This window comes from Sus scrofa, chromosome 8 (genome assembly GCF_000003025.6).
Source record: "Sus scrofa isolate TJ Tabasco breed Duroc chromosome 8, Sscrofa11.1, whole genome shotgun sequence".
Lineage (NCBI taxonomy): Eukaryota > Metazoa > Chordata > Mammalia > Artiodactyla > Suidae > Sus > Sus scrofa.
This window is the reverse complement of record NC_010450.4, coordinates 80,833,910-80,852,026: the sequence shown is the minus strand read 5'-3', so window position 1 is coordinate 80,852,026 and position 18,117 is coordinate 80,833,910. Positions and strand designations below refer to the sequence as shown.

Sequence of the window (18,117 nt, the reverse complement as noted above, 5' to 3'; positions counted from 1 at the left end):
TCCTTGTAGTTTTGGGGGCAGATGCCAGGGATTGTGCTGAAGAGTCTAAAGTAAGTTGCGTTCATGGCTGGCAAAGGGCATGGCCATTGCTTCATCAGGCTGCTGACATATGGGGCTGTCACGTGTTGGTGGTGGAGCTGAGATCCAGTATTGTTGTTACTTTAGTTGGATTCCATTGGTCCCAGGGCCTCCTGTGATTTGAGGTGGCCCCGTCAGGACCAGCTCTGGAGGCTTCTCTGCCCCGCCTCTCCCTCTTGGCACACACACTTCTTCCAGCGCCTGGGGAAATGCCGTGGGAGGGAGTGACAGGGTAGGTTCACGATCTCGTCCTATGTCTTCTAGGGATCCCAAACCATCACATCAACCTGTACTCTACCTTTAAAACTTTGTTGAAATCCTGTTTTGCATGGAGTTCCCCTTGTGGCTCAGTGGAAATGAATCTGATTCGTAACCGTAAAGACGCAGGTTTGATCCCTGGCCTCAGTCAGTGGGTTAAGGATCTGGTGTTGTCATGAATTGTGGTGTAGACTGCAGACAAGGCTCTGGTGTGGCTGTGGCTCTGGTGTAGGCCAGCAGCTAAAGCTCCCATTTGACCCCTAGCCTGGGAACTTCCATATGCTGCAGGTATGGCCCTAAAAAGACCAAAAAAAAAAAAAAAAAAATCCTGTTTTCCTCTTCTCTGGTGGCTTTCTCTTTGTCCTGCTGGTGCACAAAGGGTAAAAACAGCCATGTGAGTGCATGCACGTTCTCTTCAAGAAAGGATTTGTTGCTTTCTGCATTTTAGTGAACTGAGATTTTTTTTTTTATCTTCATTTCTCATATAGTTATCTTATTTTTTTATTTTTATGTTCTTGTCTTTTTAGGGCCACACCCATGGCATATGGAAGTTCCCCAGCTAGGGGTCAAATCAGAGCTACAGATGCTGGCCTACACCACAGACACAGCAACACCAGATCTGAGCCATGTGCATGACCTACACCACAGCTCACAACAATGTCAGATCCTTAACCCACTGAGCGAGGCCGGCGATCCAACCCATGTCCTCATGGATACTAGTCAGGTTTGTTACCACTAAGCCATGGTGGGAACTCCAGATAGTTATTTTAAAAAACAAAACTATTGTGATTTTATAGGTACTCCATCTTGTCCATGTTCTTATAGTGAAAATCATGTTTTCTTACAACTTCTGTGTTCTAAGCAGAAGCAGCTGTTCTCTAATGATTAATAGCTTGAATTTACTTTCACTGGAGAAAATAATCTTAGTTGTGACTCTGTCATTGCTTACTTGTTCTATTTGAAACACCTTTTTGGTGGACAGAAGAAAGCAGTTATTATGAAGTAATACCCTTGATAAAATCAGGTAATATGCTTTTATTTTATTTTTTATTATTTTTTGCTTTTCAGTGCTGCACCCACAGCATATGGAGGTTCCCAGGCTAGGGGTCAAATCGGAGCTGTAGCTGCCGGCCTACACCACAGCCGTAGCAATGCCCGATCCAAGCCGTGTCTATAACCTACACCACAGCTCATGGCAATGCCAGATCCTTAACCCACTGAGCAAGGCCAGGGATTGAACCTGCATCCTCATGGATCCTAGTCAGGTTTGTTAACTGCTGATCCATGAAGGGAACTCCCAGGCAATATGTTTTAATTATCCCTGAAAAAAATGTATAATTCATAGATTTGTTTTTATTTATTTATTTATTTATTTTAAAATTATTTTTATTGTTATTGCATTTAAAATTTTTTTTCCAGCAATCCTTGTGAGAAGCTGACTGCGATGGCTACATTCTATAACTTCTAAACGTGACTTGCCTTTTGCACTTTCCCCTTATAGTAAAGTTTAGTGCAGGATTTGCAATGTGCTGATTTATTTTTTTTCTTCTTCCTTTCAATGTTCCATTTAGAGAAGCATTAGCACATCCCTAATTTCTTACCATGATATGTTTTCGAAGCAGCTTTGTAATTTTTCCTCCTAATTTTTCCATTTACAATAATGTCTCATTAATTGACCTCTCATAAATGTGAATGTTTCTCTCTGTTCTTTTTGTATATTTTCCTTTTAAAAAATTTTATTTTATTGAGGAATGATTGATTTACAGTGTGCTGTTAACTTATGCTGTACCGCAAAGTGATTTAGTTATACATAATATATGTATATTCTTTTTCATATTCCTTTCCATTATGGTTTATTATAGGATATGAATATAATTCCCTGTGCTGTACAGTAGAACAATCTTTTTGTATATTTTCTTAATTTATGGGCTCACTGATCTATCGTGTAGAATATAAGGAAAATGCATGTCTTCCACGTTTTGATAGAAGTATAAAAAATGCAATTGAGGGAGTTTCCGTTGTGGCTCATTTGGTTAAGGACCCAGCATTGTCTCTGTAAGGATGTGGGTTTGATTCTAGGCCTTGGTCAGGGTTAAGGATCTGGCATTGCTTCATGCTGTGGTGTAGGTCACAGGTGCGTCTCGGATCTGCCGTTGCTGTGGCTGTGGTGTAGGCCATCAGCTGAAGCTCCTATTCAACTCCTAGCCTGGGAACTTTCATTTGCCAAGGGTGTGGCCATAAAAAACCAAACAAAGCAAAAAAAATGCGGTTGGAAGAGAATGAATAGATATAGGATCAAATGTAGAAAATAGATAATAGCACTGTAGGCTGTTTCCACATAGGCCTAGGGTAGTGTCTGAGGTGGAATAGTCCGTATAGTTTTTTGGAATGAATGAATGAATGGAAAGAGATTGAGATGCTGATTTAAGAATACGAATTTGTTTAACCTGAGTGTTTCTTTCTTCTGATTTCAGTTCTCAAACTTGTGCTCTACCGATACTCATTTTGGTTTTAAGAAAGGACAGACCAGGTGTTACTTTTATCTGGTCTGCTTTTCCTTCATGAAGTTTATTCCATTGCCTTTGGATTCACCAGGAATCCACTTTGCCTGGCTCTGCTTGGAGACTGCCAGAGCTTAGCACAGTGTCTGGCATACAGGACATACCAGATAGAGTTTGGTTGAAATGAATTATTTAATGAAAGAAGAAGAGATAGCCATGACCTCGGCTGGATCTGTGTAATGCATTGCAGCAAATCTGCTCCAAGAACCCTAAATTAGAACTTTGTCAGTCCTGGTCCTGGCTCCAGGGACCTCACTAATGCTTCTACCTCATCTTCTCCATGAAATGAAGACATTTTGTCTTCTTTCTTTATGTACATGTGAATAGTCCTGCACATTGTCGCAAAATTCTTTGTTCTTTGCTGGCCTCAGAGTCACCATGTTGTTCTGTATATCTGCCACATTTTATTAATAAAACATGTCCTTCTTTGTATCAAATACTAGAGAATCTTTACAGTTAAAAAAAAAAATGAGATGATGGAGTTTCCACTGTGGTGCAACAGGTCAAGTCTCCACCATTGTCTCTGGTGCTGCAAGTTTGATCCTTGGCCCCGGGGCAGTGGGTTGGGTGTAGGGGCATGGTGTAGGAGGCAACTGCAGTTCGGATTCCATTCCTGGCCCAGGAACTTTCATATTCCACAGGTGTGGCCAAAAAAGAAAAAAAAAAAAGAAAACACCAGAAACATTGAGACACTAATAATACAGCAGTTTAGAATTTGTCCGATATTTCCTTAAGTCTTGGCTTTGCTTAATGATTTCCTAGCAATTGATTATTAAAAAAAAAAAAAAAGAAGAAGAAGGGAGTTTCCTGGTGGTCTAGTGGTTAGGGCTCGGCACTTTCACTGCTGTAGCCCAGGTTTGATCCCTGGTCTGGGAACTGAGGGCCCACATCAAGCTGCTGTACACCGTGGCTGAAAAGAGTCGGGGTGGGGATTTAAAATGGTTAAAACAGGTGTTTGGTGCACTACATTTTATTTAAAGGTAGGGTAGGGGCTCAGTAAATAGAGGGTGAATGTGAGCAGCGTCTGCGACAGGTCGGAACCCAGCTCTCTCTGATACTGGTGACTGATCCCTTTAAGCGATGTGTGGCAAGTGTGAAGTGTTCTGCAGAATCACTACAGTGTGATGAATTAATTCTCCAAAGTGGAATTGTTTTGCGTTACCGTGTTATTATTTGTCAGAAAGTAAACAGAAATAGAATTCTCTCTTGTAGGTGATAGATTTGTACTTAATCTCTCATCTTTCAGCAGGTTGGTTTGGTTTGTTCTCTGCCTTATTCAAAGGGCTAGGTGACTCAAGTCTGAGGCATCATGCGTGCAGGCAAGGACTAGAATAATACGTCTGTTTTTCTGCCACACTATATTTCTGTCCAGCCATAATATGGCTGTTTCATCTGAAGCCTGACAATTGCTCTTTTTCTTATTTCAGTGTCTGTGATTCTAGTTCCTAACTCTTTAGATTCTATTTTTTTTCTTTGGTCTTTTTGCCATTTCTAGGGCTGCTCCCTTGGCATATGGAGGTTCCCAGGCTAGGGTTCCAATCGGAGCTGTAGCCACACGGGATCTGAGCCACGTCTGCAACCTACACCACAGCTCATGGCAACGCCGGATCCTTAACCCACTGAGCAAGGCCAGGGATTAAACCTGCAATCTCATGGTTCCTAGTTGGATTCGTTAACCACTGAGCCCTGATGGGAACTCCATAACTCTTTAAACTCTTGAACATGCAACGCTTTTGTCTTGTGTTCCAAGTTATCAGACCCAGTCTGATGTCTGCTCTTATCTAGCAACTCTATTTGCTGCTCTAGGTGTACCTTGGTTAAGAATCTGACCATCAGAGTTCCCTGGGGCTCAGCGGGTTAAGGATCTGACATCATCATTCCTGTGGCTCTGGTTACTGCCATGGCACAAGTTTGATTCCCAGGCCAAGAAACTTCTCACATGTCTTGGGTGTGTGGCCCCCCTGCCCCCCAAATCTGACCATCTACTTTTAGCAAATGTTATCTCCCCTCACATGTGAATGGAAAACCTTGGAAAACAAAAAAGGAGCTAGAAAGCACAGGAAATCTCAGTGGGTTCAGGGTCTGATTTTGAGTATTACAAGTATAGTAAGACCTTATTTGCCACACAGTTGTTTTTGGCTTTCACTGAACTCCTTTACTAGTTACAATGTTCTATTGGAATTACTTTTTTCTTCTTCTTGGAACAACAGCCTTCTTACCCGTTCCTTTTTTTGCCCATAGTATGTAGAAGCACTTCTAGAATATTTCTCAGTCATTCTTTTTTTTTTTCCCTTCATTTTGGTCATTATCGCCTTTTTTGGGGGTGAGGACACCCACTGTATGTAGAAGTTCCAGGGCCAGGGATTGAACCTGCACCACAGCAGTGACAACACCAGATCCTTAACTGCTCGGTCACCAGGGAACTCCTTGGTCATTCTCTTTTATCCTCTGAGTCTTCTAACAAATCTTTGCAGCCAACTTCTTCCTGGCTCCAGGCCATATTCTCCCGGGTAGCCAGTGTTCGTGGACACTTTACTGTGATCATATGAACCCCCTACTAAAAACCTTCAATGACGTTTAGGATAAGCAAACCCTTAGCATGGCCAGGGGGCCCTGTGAGGGGCTGCATCTCCTGCTTTCTCTCCTGTGGCTCTCCAGCTGGCTTACGGGACCCATGATGAGGCTGATTCCAGCTCCTCCACATTGTGCTCTTTCCTCCTCTGTGCCTTCTCGGCATAGGGGAACCCGCTAGCCCTATTATTCCTACAAGGCTTGTTTATCCTTAAAGCCTCAGGTTCAGTGTCCTTCCCCAGGGAAGCCCAATTTCAGGCTTTTCTTTCTTGCTCCCATAGCTCTTTGAAATTCTGAAGTTACTTGAAGAGACTGGCAGCTGAATTAACTCACAGTCAGGTCTCCTAGACCACAGTGATTTATCATATCTGAAATGGAAAGCCTTTACATTCGGGCACATCTTCTTTTACTTTTCTTTTTAAAATTTTATGGCCACGCACACAACATATGGAAGTTACCAGGCCAGGGATTGAAGCTAAGCCTCAGCTGTGACCTGCGCCACAGCTGTGGCAGCACCAGATCCTTTTACCTATGACACTGGGCTGGGGATTGAACCTGTACCTCTCAGTGATCTGAGCTGCTACAGTTAGGTTCTTAACCCTCTGTGCCACAATGGGAACTCCTGGGCATATATCCTCTGATATCCTTCTCACATCTTCCTTCTAGGTAGCTGACTTCACTCTGTTACACTTACCAGACTCCCTTGCAGCACTCTGTGTACTTGTAATTAATTGATTACTTGTAATTTGTTTCCCTTCTCCTTTCTCTGCTGACAGTTGGCTCTCTTGTATATCCAGCTCCGTGCTTAGTACATAGTAAGATATTTCCTAATTCTCTGGAATTTCATAACTCTCTGGTACAATGCTTAAGCGTAGTGGACAGTTATTCAGTATTTGTTGACCTGAATGTTTGTGAACCCTGTGTTTGTATTCCCAGGACAGACTTTACCATTTTGGGCCTTCAGTCCCATTTTTTTCTGCTGGTTTTGCCATTTCTGGATTAGAAAAACTGTCAACTTTATTTATTTATTTTTTCTTTTGAGGGCTGCACCTGTGGCATATGGAGGTTCCCAGGCTAGGGGTTGAATTGGAGCTGCAGCTCCGGCCTATACCGCAGCCCCAACAAAGCAGTCTCTGAACCATGTCTGCAACCTACACCATGGCTCATAGCAATGCTGGACCCTTAACCTACTGAGCAAGGCCAGGGATTGAACCTGCATCCTCATGGATACTGGTTGGGTTTGTTTCCACTGCGCCACAAGGGGAACTCCATAAAGCTATCCACTTTCTCTTATGTATTTGCCATGGCCTCTTGCTGTACATTTTATACTTTAGTTCGTTTAATGACGTATTACATGTTTAACTCCATCTACTTTTTTGAGACATCTTGAGGCATTTTCTCTTCTTTACAAGAATGGAACATTCATGCAGGCCTGAGACCCTCGGTTGTAAATATTGTTTTGTCACTTAACCGATGTAAAGAAAAACATTCATGCCATCTGAAGTTTTCTCTCACAATTTTAATTAACTCCCCTGAGCCCAGTGTGGGTTACTAAGAATAAGGGCCAAAATCTTCACGTCCCAGTTGAGGAACTTCTTAAAACAGCCTGGTTTTCTGGGCAGCTTGCCTTGATTCCTGCTCCAGAAGGATGCTGAGCATGGCAGAGTGGGAGGAAGGGAAAGCTTGGTTGTGTGCTCCGAAGTGCCAAGGTGATGGCAAAGCTGGGCCAATGCTGACATGTTTCCGGTAGACAGTCAAGGGCTATTTTGCTGTTCAGGAGTGGGGTTAGGGAATTACAAGTGCTTTCTTGCCACAAAATTCATAATCTGGGGGGAAAATGGTTACTGTCAAGAGCCTATCAGTTGCAGCTGTGGTTACTTGGTAGTGAACTTGAAGCTGCTAACTTCTCAGGCTTTATAACCATCATGGGGGGAAGAAGCATGATGCCTGCGGGTGTGTGTTTGTATTTGGCACGGTGCTTTTGGAGTATCGCGTGCTTTCTAGTGCTTTATAAAAATCGTAGTGATTATTGAATTACACTTGATTCCTGCAGCTCGCCTTAGTTGTAAATGATTATCCAATAGTTGAAAATGAGCTGAAATGCTGTTACAGGAGTGGTAGCTTTAAAAAGTATGTATAGTATCAAACAGGATTGAATATTTACTTTCTATTTCAACCATCTGTTTCTATTTGCAGTCGTCTGTGGTTTGGAGTATTCCTGCCTTTTCATCGCTTGCCAGAAAAGTTCATTTTAATACTTTTGATCAAACATACAATAGCTGCGTCATTTGAGAAACCACTACAGTTTGAGGAAATATTAATGGCTTTTCTACCTGGTACTCGGTCTCAATATTAAGAGTTTTCTGGTGGAATCTCTAAATGTCTAAATAAACTGAACTGAGAAGGATCAGCATTTGGCCCTGAGCACCAACTCAGGGCTCTAAGAAAATAGGAAGAAAATACCCCCAAATGGTTAACAGTGCTGTCTTCTTGGAAGTATAATTGGAATGGGGTGAAAAATGACTTTCTGGTTTCATTCTGTCCATGCCTGGGTAACAGTGAACATGTATCTCTTTCTAAGAAAATTTTAATTCACTTTTAATTTAATTTTTATTGTAGTAGAGTTGACTTAAAATCTATTAGTTTCAGGTGTACAGCAAAATGAATCAGTCCTACATATAAGTATATCCACTCTTTTTTCCCATATAGGTCAATACAAACTTTTGAATAGATTTTTCCCTGCTATATATTAGGTTCTCATTAATCATTTCTTTTATACAGTGGTGTGTTAGCTGTTATTCCCACAAGTCTTCCCTTTCCCCAGTGGTTTCACCTATTATAACCCTAAGATTGGTTTTGGAATCTGGGTGTTTATTTCTGTTTTATAAATTATGTTTCTTTGGTGTCTTTTTTTTTTTATTAGATTTGACATATAAGTGCTATCATATGATATTTGTCTTTCTCTGACTGACTTCACTGAGTGTGATAATCTCTAGGTCCATCACCCATGTTGCTGCAAATGGTCTTATTTCATTCTATTTCATTTTTATGGCTGAATAATACTCCATTGTGTGTATGTACCACATCTTCTTTATCCATTCCTCTTGCTGGACATTTAGGTTGCTTCCATATCTTGGCTATTGTATATAGTGCTGCATGTATCTCTTTTGTAAACAAAAGTTTAATCATGACTACCGCCTCACACCCATTAGAATGGCTACTCTCTTCCCCCCCCCCCAAAAAAGAGAGAGAGAATAAAATAACAAGTGTTGGTGAGAATATAGAGAAATCGGAAAACCTGTGCACTATTCTTGGGAATGTACAACCCTGCAGCTGCTATGGAAGAGCAATGTGGCATTTCCTCAAAAAATTAACAATAAAATGACCATTTGACCCCTCTCATGAGGCAAACTCTCTCTCCCCACTCACGGAATACTTTTGTGCTCCAAGTGTGTGGATTTCTCTACACTAAGCAATTCTCTAGTTCTCTGTGGAGACTAAGTGTCCTATGGTTTAACTCAGTTTTGACAGTAGCTAGAGTTCCAGAAGACCCCACAGATGAAGGGCTCAAGATTGTCCCCTACTGGAGATCCCCCAGTAGTGCAAAGAGTTCGGTGGTGTCTCTGGAGCACCAGGATGAAGGTTCGATCCCTGTCTGGCACAGCGGTTAAGGATCTGGCATTACTGTAGCTGCCGCTTAGGTCGCAACTGTGGCTTGGATCTGATCACTGGCCTGGGAATTCCATCTGCTGCGGGGCAGCCAAAAATGGGGGGAAAAAAAAGATTGCTCCCTGTCATCTCAGATGTCAGTCACAAGTTCCAGTTGTTAGCTGTGCTTTTAACTATCAGTAGGCATTCCAGTGACCCTGTCCTCGAGTTTGATACTTGGCTAAAATGGCTCACAGAACTCAGGTAAACAGTTTGCTTGCAGTTGCTGCTTTATTACAAAGGATTTTTTTTTTTTAAAAGGGGAACAAGTGAATAGCCAGATGAAGAGAAGTTTGGGGCAGAGTATGGAGGAGGAAGGGGCTTGAGCTTCCACGTCTTCTCTAGGTGTTCCCCCTCCCAGCGTCTCCAGGAGCTCACCAGCTGGCAAGCTCCCTGAACCCTAGAGGTTTTTATGGAGGCTTCACTGCACAGTAGCAACTGATGAAATCATTGGTCCTTGGCTTTGGAAGCCAGTATCCCGCCCCTACCTGCTCCAGGAAGGTATATGAACGGGGTGCAAGTTCTAACCCTCTAATCACGTAGTTGGTTCCCCTGGCAGTCAGCCTCCATCCCGAGGTTCTCCAGGAGCATCCAGCCCCGTCAGCTCATTAGTATACAAAATGACACTTAACCATTTCACAGATTCCAAGGGTTTGGGGAGCTGTGTGCCAGGAGATGGGCTCAGCGACCAAACATATATTTATCACATTATTCCCAACAACTCCACTTCTGGATATGTATCCCCCCAAATTGGAAGGAGGGTCTCGTGATATCTGTATGCCTGTGTTAACAGCAACATTGTTTACAGTAGCCAAAAGGTGGAAACAACTCAGGTGTCCCTTGATGGGTGAATGTATAAGCAAAATGTGGTGTATACATGTAATGGAGTACTAGGCAGCCTTAAAAAGGAAGGGAATTTGGACACAGGCTACAGGGATAAAAGTAGAGGATGCTTTACTAAGTGAAATAAGCAAGTCACAAAAAAAACAGATATTATGTGAGTCCATGTACAAAAGTTACCTGGAGTCATCAAATTCATAGAGACAGAAGGGTGGTTGTCAGGGGCTGGGAGGAGGGGAAATGGCAGATTGTTGTTTCTTGGATACAGAGTTTTAGTTTTATAGGATGAGAGGTTCTGGAGACTTACTCCACACTGCTGAACTGTGTAGTCAAAAAAAAAGGGAAGATGGTATGGTATCACTTACATGTGGAATCTAAAATATGACCCAAACGAACCTATCTACAAAACAGACCCACAGCATCGAGAACAGATTGTGGTTGCCAAGGGGGCGGGGGAGGGAGTGGGATGGACGGGGAGTTTGGGGTTAGTCGATGCAAATTATTGCATTTAGAATGGATAAGCAATGAGGTCCTGCTGTACAGCACAGGGAGCCATATCCAGTCTCTTGGGGTAGAATATGATGGAAGACAGTATGAGAAAAGGAATCATATATATGTATGACTGCGTCACTTTGCTGTCCAGTAGAATTGGAACAATACTATAAATTAACTTTAATTTAAAAAAAAAAAGTAAAACATTCGAACTATTGCCAGAAAAAAAAAGGTGCGTATGGTATGTTCTATGTATTTTATCACAACTGAAAATTTAGAAAAGAAAAAAACAGTTACCAGAATGAAACCATGGAAAGTAGAAAAGAAGGTTTGTGTTTAGCAGCCAAGAGGTCACTTGATCTGTTTCTGGTGTTTTGCAGGCCTGGCGTTTCCTTGACCATGCAGGCATTTTCCGAAGAGGAGAGGAAGCAGTGGTTGGAAGCTCTGGGTGGAAAAGAAGCTGTAAGGATAACCTCCGGTCAAGTTTTATTTCTAGTCCTTGCGCAGTGACTTGTGTCCGTTGTCTTGTTATTTTTGCCTTCTAGTATTTGAAAAAAGTTCCCTGCCAAAGCTGGTGTCAGGAATCCTCTTGCCAGCATTTAGTATTCTAGTAATTTGGCTTGAAGTAGCAGCGGCACACATGAGCATGGCGTATTGTTAGTGTTTATTTTTGATTTTTCTTGATTTGGCTGCCCAGAGGAAGTCACCTGAATTCTCGATTTCTCCTCTCCTCCTTGTCTCCGTACTTTGGATGATGAACGCAATAAATGCTTGCAATTCGTTCTGATCTCAGCGGAGACAGAACAGCAAATATGAGGCTGTGCAGGCAATATTAGAAGTGACCTCTGTACTCACTTTGCTGGATTTAACAGTTTACGATTTAGCCTGATGGTTGACAGTCTGCGATACAATGTAGCCTTCGTGAATGGGCCTCTCTGTATTCCGATTAGTTTGAGAAATAAACTAAAGGCCATGATAGAGATCCAGAGGCACAGGAATTCAGTCTGTTGGCCACTTTATTCAAGTGCTACTTTGTTTCCATTGGACTGGTGGCTTTGGCAAGTTGAGAATAGGGCAGCTCGTGTATTGAATAGGGGACTTAGGATAATTGTAGAAAATACCATAGAACCAATTTAAATAAACTCTGCTTAAAGTATTATGACCCTAAACACACCGCCAGTGCTGGTACCCTGTAGGCTTATCTGGAGGACATTTGCAATTTCAGCGGGATTTCAAATATAAAGAGGGAAAGAAAGGGGTTTGCAAAGTACAAGAGGGGTCATCTATATAGAAAGGTGTCAGAAGAGAGCTTATGAAGAGGGCAGAAGATAATGTTACCTGATGGTAGTAGGCAGCACACTGAGAGGGCAGGAAACAGGGCAGAGAGGCTAAGCAGGAATGCGTGTGGCAGTCTTGATGTGGTGTTGGAGAAATGGAAGCCCAAATTACATATTTAAAAAATAGATCCTTTACAGAAGAATGTATCATTCTTAGAGGAAAAAAAGCAGTGATCAGATTTGTGTATCATTTTCTGGTACTTAATCTCCACGTAGCCTCCGTGGTTTTATTTCTGTCTCCTTATTCTTAATTTGTCCTGGAAGTCTTTTGCTGGGAGTCCAGAGTCCTTACAGCATTGATAGTTGCTGAGATTTAAAACAGGTTAGCCTAAGCTTCTCTGGTAAAGACTGTTACACTGACCAGCACTCATCCTCCTGAGAGATTCCAGAAGCGCTTTGGAAAGTGAGTCTGTCTCTTTGCATGGCAAAGCGATGACATGACTAATTCCAGAGGAAGTAAGTTCCGTGCAAAAAAGGCACTGTGACCTTGAAGATTGACATCACTTCTCCTTTAGAGTAAAAAAGCCTAGTGATTCATTTGAAATATACAGAGAAAGGCAAATCTGCAGAAAGAAAATATTCATCTATGTATTTATGTGGGGGTGCTTAAGGCACGGCTTTGTTTTTCCTGGTGATGCGATGTGCCTTGCAAATAATTGGGCAGCCTTAGAATTCTTAAAGTAGCTTGGGAGGATCACCCTGCCATTTCAGATGTGGTTATTAAAATTATAGGCAGGAGGCATGTCTTTCTTAGGGAAATACCTGATTTTAGAAAGAGCGGTAAAGAACGTGAGCTTCATGTTCCAACGCAGCCATTTCTTTGAGCATTTCAGGTGTGTGTGAACTTCCAGTCCTGGCCCCTTCATCGTATTTTTGCTACTTTGGCGACACCTCAGGGAGAGGCAGAGTAGACTCAGAGTGCTCCTTTTTGTTACCTGACTTTGCTTTTGAGCACAGTGCTTAACCAGTATCAGTGTGTTTTTGGCACGGTCCCAGGTGTGCCTAACTAGAATCATTTTAATGGCTTTGTTAAAAACATTGTTTCCCCTTTTTCTCTTTTACTAGCTGTTCCATAGTTTTAATAGAGCCATCGTCCCAAGACCAGAAGGAAGTAAGTGCTCATTTATCAAAACGGCTATTGTCTCCCTTGCTCATGAGTTACTCTGTTTTTATTACTGATGTCCAACTCCTGCTGGGTGCTTCCCTCTCCCCTGGCTGTGTTAGTCCTCTAAGTGATACAGGCATTGTCCTACCCACTAGGGACCTCCTCTGAGTTTCCTGGATTGCTATAACCCTCACTGATGCTTCCCATCTCTGAGCTCCCCCTCACCCTGCCCAGACTTCCTCTGTAAAACCCACATGCTTTCTCTATAGTTCACTTTGATATTTCTTTTTCACTTTGTTTTTTTTTTTTAATTTTAGTTTTTTTATTTTTTTTTGGTCTTTTTAGGGCTGCACCCGTGGCACATGGACGTTCCCAGGCTCCGAGTCGAATGGGAGCTGCAGCTGCCAGCCTATGCCACAGCCACAGCAACATGGGATCCAAGCCTCATCTGTGACGTACACCACAGCTCACGGCTGATCCTTAACCCACTGAGCTTGGCCAGGGATTGAACCCGTGTCCTCATGGATGCTAGTCGGGTTTGTTACCGCTGGGCCACAACGGGATCTCCCTGATAGTTATTCTTATAGCCGTGAACAAATGAGAGTTTCAGGTATGCAACTTTGAACTTCCTAAGTCGTAAACTCCTGTAAGTGGGAACTGCTTATAAGGTCCCTGTTCCCCATCCTTCGCACCTCCACCCTTGGTGTCCTTTTACCCTTAAAATCTACTCTGTGTGGGCCATAGAAATAATATGGCATCGACCCTAGAAAATAACAACAAACAACAACTGAGCATGTTCAGATATTCTAGGGCAGTGCAGTGATTTTCACTTGCACTTCATGCACCTGAGGAAAAGGAAGTACTGTCTGGTCAGTACTCCTGATGTTTACTGAGATAAAATGAGAATATGATTCTATTTCTGGGTTCTTTATGGCTCTACTTTTTTTTTTTTTCTTCTTTTTTTGGGCCACACCTGTGGCATAAAGGAAGTTCCCAGGCCAGGGGTCTAATCAGAGCTACAGCTGCCAGCCTACACTACAGCCATAGCAACTTGGGGTCCAAGTAACATCTGTGACCTCCACCACAGCTCATGGTAACACCGGATCCTTAACCCACTGAGCAAGGCCAGGGCTTGAAACTACATCCTTATGGATACTAGTTGGATTTGTTCCTGCTGTGCCACAACAGGAACTCCCTTTATGGCTCTACTTTTAATATCTTTGGAGGAATGAAGCTACATTTGTCATGGGTCCATAATTTGAAAGCATTGTCATATACATATGATTTCAAAATGATTATGACATGGCTGTCACTTGAGCCAACGCTGGACTAAAGGCATCTCCTTTGCCTGGCACTGGAAACTGACCAGGTGCCCTGGAAGGCTGTCAGCCTACTGAAGCACCTGATAACTCTTCCCCTCTTATTTTCCTTCTCTTTCTTTTCTTCCTTTTCCCTTTCCCCTCTTTCTCTCCTTCTCGCTTTCCTTTTCTTGTTTTTATAGAGAAATGAAAACAGGCCTTGTTTGGGAAAGGTAGTTTTCCTAAGCAGAAAGAAACACTTGCATTTTATATAAATGTTGTTTATAGGGGATCCTTTGAAAAGTAAACCATGGCCTGATTTTCCTCATTAAAATGCTCTTCAAGCTTAGCTTTAAACCTGCAAGGTTGATATTCATGAATCATTTCTGCTATCCCCTCTGAGAACCAAGAGTTAATATTTCTGCTCCCTAGTTCTAAATACAGAATAAAGCATTCACTTTCCCTGATTGCATTTTTGGAACAAGAATTGTCTTTTATGATGGTGCACAAATAGGTCAGCCTAATCGTGGTCAAATATCTGTATTAGGCAAAAAATAAAATTATGTTTTTAAAAGAATCATTTTTGCTGCATAAATCATCTGTTTTATTTATTTATATTTATTTATTTGCCCTTTTTTGGGGGCTGCACTTGTATCATATGGATGTTCCTGGGCTAAGGGTCAAATTGGAGTTGCATCTTCTGGCCCATGCCATAGCCACAGCAATGAGAGATCTTAGCTGCATCTGACACTTGCACCACAATGTGAAAAAAGATTCAAGCTCATAGCCCCAATACTTTCTTATTTATTTTTTATTTTTTTATTTTTATGGCTGAACGCATGGCGTATGGAAATTCCTGGGCTAGGGATTGAATCCAGGTGTGGCAGTGCTAGATCCTTTAACCACATAGCGGTCTGACCTAAGCTGCTTCAGTGGGGTTCTTAACCCACTGCTCCACAGCAGGAACTCCCAAATACCATATTTTGAAAGTGTTTTAAATTTTTTTTCCCTGGGTCTAAAACAAGTTTCGAGTTATGTCTCCAGCTGTCAAATCATTTAAGAACTTTTACTGATATACATAATTAAAAAAAAAAACTGTTGTTGGAATTTGGGCAAAATGTTTCTAGATAGCATCTCCTAAAGATTAGTATCACTTTCTTTTCCACTATTTAAAGAATTATATTTATTAACTTAAAAGCTGTTTTAAATTAGATTTATTTGTAAATGTTGGTAATAAAAATCCTCATATTCTACTAAATGCTCCTTTTAGTATATGCAGTTCTCGTTTACTTTAAACAGGGGCTACATAGCCTTTAGCTTTCTTTTTAAAGAGCGAAATAAAAATTAGAGTGGATGTCTAATAATTTTGTCCTCTTGTAAGAAAGTGAGTAATTGTGCCTTTAATATCTTATCACCGTATTTCTTTTAGGTGCACAGTTGGATAAGATGGGATTCACAATTCTTAGAAAATGCATCAGTGCAGTTGAAACACGAGGTAACATGATTGAATCATTTTATTCATGAAAGGCTATAGGTATGTAAAATCTAAGGGTCGTTTCAAATGCCGATTGCGTGGTTAAGTATTGTAGAATGAACGGTGTTAATGCAAATGCACCTTCTAGGTGTCAGATTCGGTTGCTCATTTACTCTGACGGGATGGGGTTTTCTTTGTTTTTACTCCTTTGCATTGAAGCATGAAGTCAGTGCTGAAATGAGAATCATTCGAAGAGTCAGCGGTGTTGGACACCCAGTCTTAATCACTTCTCGTTTACACACCAGTAAGATATTTCTGTCTTCCATTGTGCTATTGGCTTCTGGTTTAGAAATCAGTGTCATTGAGATGGCATTTACATAATATGGTAAAACTCACTGATTTTAACCATGCAAATCGGTGAGTTTTGACAAATGTCTATAGCTGTGGAACTACCACCACAATCCTAAAAGATTTCTGTCCTCCCCACCCCCCTCAACGCCCCTCCAAATTCCTTTGTGCATCCTTGCAGTCAGTTCCGCTCCCTCCTTGGCCTTTGGAAATACAGAGCTGCTTCTCTAACGCTTTAGTTCTCTCTCTCTCTCTCTTTTTTTATAGCATTTTAAATGAATGGAATTATGCAGTATGTAGTCTTTCGAGTCTGACCTCTTTACTTAGCATGATGCTTTTGAAATTCATCTTGTTGTTGGGTGTACCTTTGCTCATTTCTCTTTATTGCAAGGTAGTATTTCCTTATGTGGATATGATGCACTTGGCTTGTTCATCCACCGGTTGGTGATATTTGGTTTGTTTCCATTTTATGTTATTTATTTTTTAAAGTATAGTTGATTCACAATGTTGTGCCAGTTTCTGCCGTACAGCAAAGTGACCCAGTCATACTTGTATATACATTTCCTTTCTTATATATCTCCCATCACGGCCTGTTCCAAGAGGCTGGATGTAGTTCCCTGTGCTGTACAGTAGGATCTCATTGTGGGCTGTTTCCATTTTAAACTCTAGGAAAAAATAATCCTTCCCTCTTTTAGTCCCCTGACCAAAAGCTCAAAGATCTTTTCTTTGGCGTCTGTAAGGAAAAGCAGGGCCCTGGCCTTTGGCAGCTGTGCTAGCAGACTTTGGAGCACTAAATATTGAACACTGCAAAATAGTCTCTTTCTGGAGCGGTGAATTTCTCTTTGTGTAGAGTCTAGTAAAGTATGAATAAATTGACTATTTAAATCGCTGTCATCGATTGCGTATCCCAGTCCTACTTTGGATGACTTAGCAGGATGAGGTATTGCACTCACGTTTCCTGTCAAAACAAGGTCTTTGTTATAACGCCAGGACTGCCACCTGTGAAACGAGAGGTGGATAACAGGTGAATACGGGCTGTTTTATGATTTGGGGATTTGCCCATCGATGATAAAAATCCAAGCCACAGAAAGCTTTTCTCCCCTTCTCTCTTAAACTGGCAGTTCAGGCTGTGACAAATTTTCATTCAGTTCCACCTGCAGTGAGGTTGAGCTGACAAATTTCGTTGTTCACCTAGTGCTTCAAAATTTTCCAAAATGAGGAAAAAAAAATACTGTAATTTTCCTATCTCTCACTTCATGAGTCATGTTCTCTTTTTCCTGAGCTGCTTCATTGCATCACTTGCATGCATATTATTTTGGTAAAGAAAATTCTTTCTCAAAAGGATATAATTTTTTTATACTTCTGCCTGACCAGATAAAAATCTATCTAGAACCTTTTCTGATTGGTATGCGCAGTTTTATGGAGTGTAAGATACATTGACTGTATATAGTGGAATCTGTGTGTGTTAAATGTCTATTATAAATATGTAACTTGTTGGATGTTTCTTATAGAAGACTGAGTCGACACATTTTAAGTTAGATTTTCCTCATGTAAAAATAAACAGAAAAGCAATATTTTTCTTTTCAAATCTTCTGTTCATAAAAGTCTTCCATTACTGTAGCCCCTCACGTTTTTCTTTTCTTTTCATTACTTTTTTTTCCCCTCTTTTTTGGGGCTGCAGCTACAGCACATGGAAATTCTCAGGCTAGGGGCTGAATTGGAGCTGTAGCTACTGGCCTGCACCACAGCCACAGCAATGCCAGATCTGAACTGCATCTGCAACCTATGCCACAGCTTGTGGCATCGCCGAATCCTTAACCCACTGAGCGAGGCCAGGGATCGAACCTGCATCCTCACAGATACTAGTCAAGTTCATAACCTCCTGAGCCACAATCGAAACTCTAGGCCTTTTGTTTTTAATGAAGTAATAGATTAAACATAGAGTTTCAGGAATCAACTATCAGTCATATTCCATATGATAAGGAACCTTGTAGAATTTCTGAAGCTTTTATCCCAAATTTGGAAGTTCCCTTAGGGAATGTTGCTT

The 18,117-nt window shown here is 41.5% G+C and overlaps 1 protein-coding gene across 4 annotated transcripts in view; it reads left to right on the top strand.

The window, feature by feature from the left end:
- ARHGAP10 (Rho GTPase activating protein 10) overlaps window positions 1-18,117 on the top strand; it is a 349,503-nt gene that overhangs the window by 172,475 nt on the left and 158,911 nt on the right. For all 4 annotated transcript variants that reach the window (XR_002346408.1, XM_021100659.1, XM_021100661.1 and 1 more), the window contains exons 11-13: window positions 10,889-10,970; window positions 12,911-12,956; window positions 15,678-15,743. Coding sequence is in view for 3 of the 4 variants with exons in the window: in XM_021100659.1 (XP_020956318.1) it covers window positions 10,889-10,970; window positions 12,911-12,956; window positions 15,678-15,743 (194 nt within the window). In the remaining variant the exon portion in view is untranslated. The remainder of the gene's footprint in view (window positions 1-10,888; window positions 10,971-12,910; window positions 12,957-15,677; window positions 15,744-18,117) is intronic.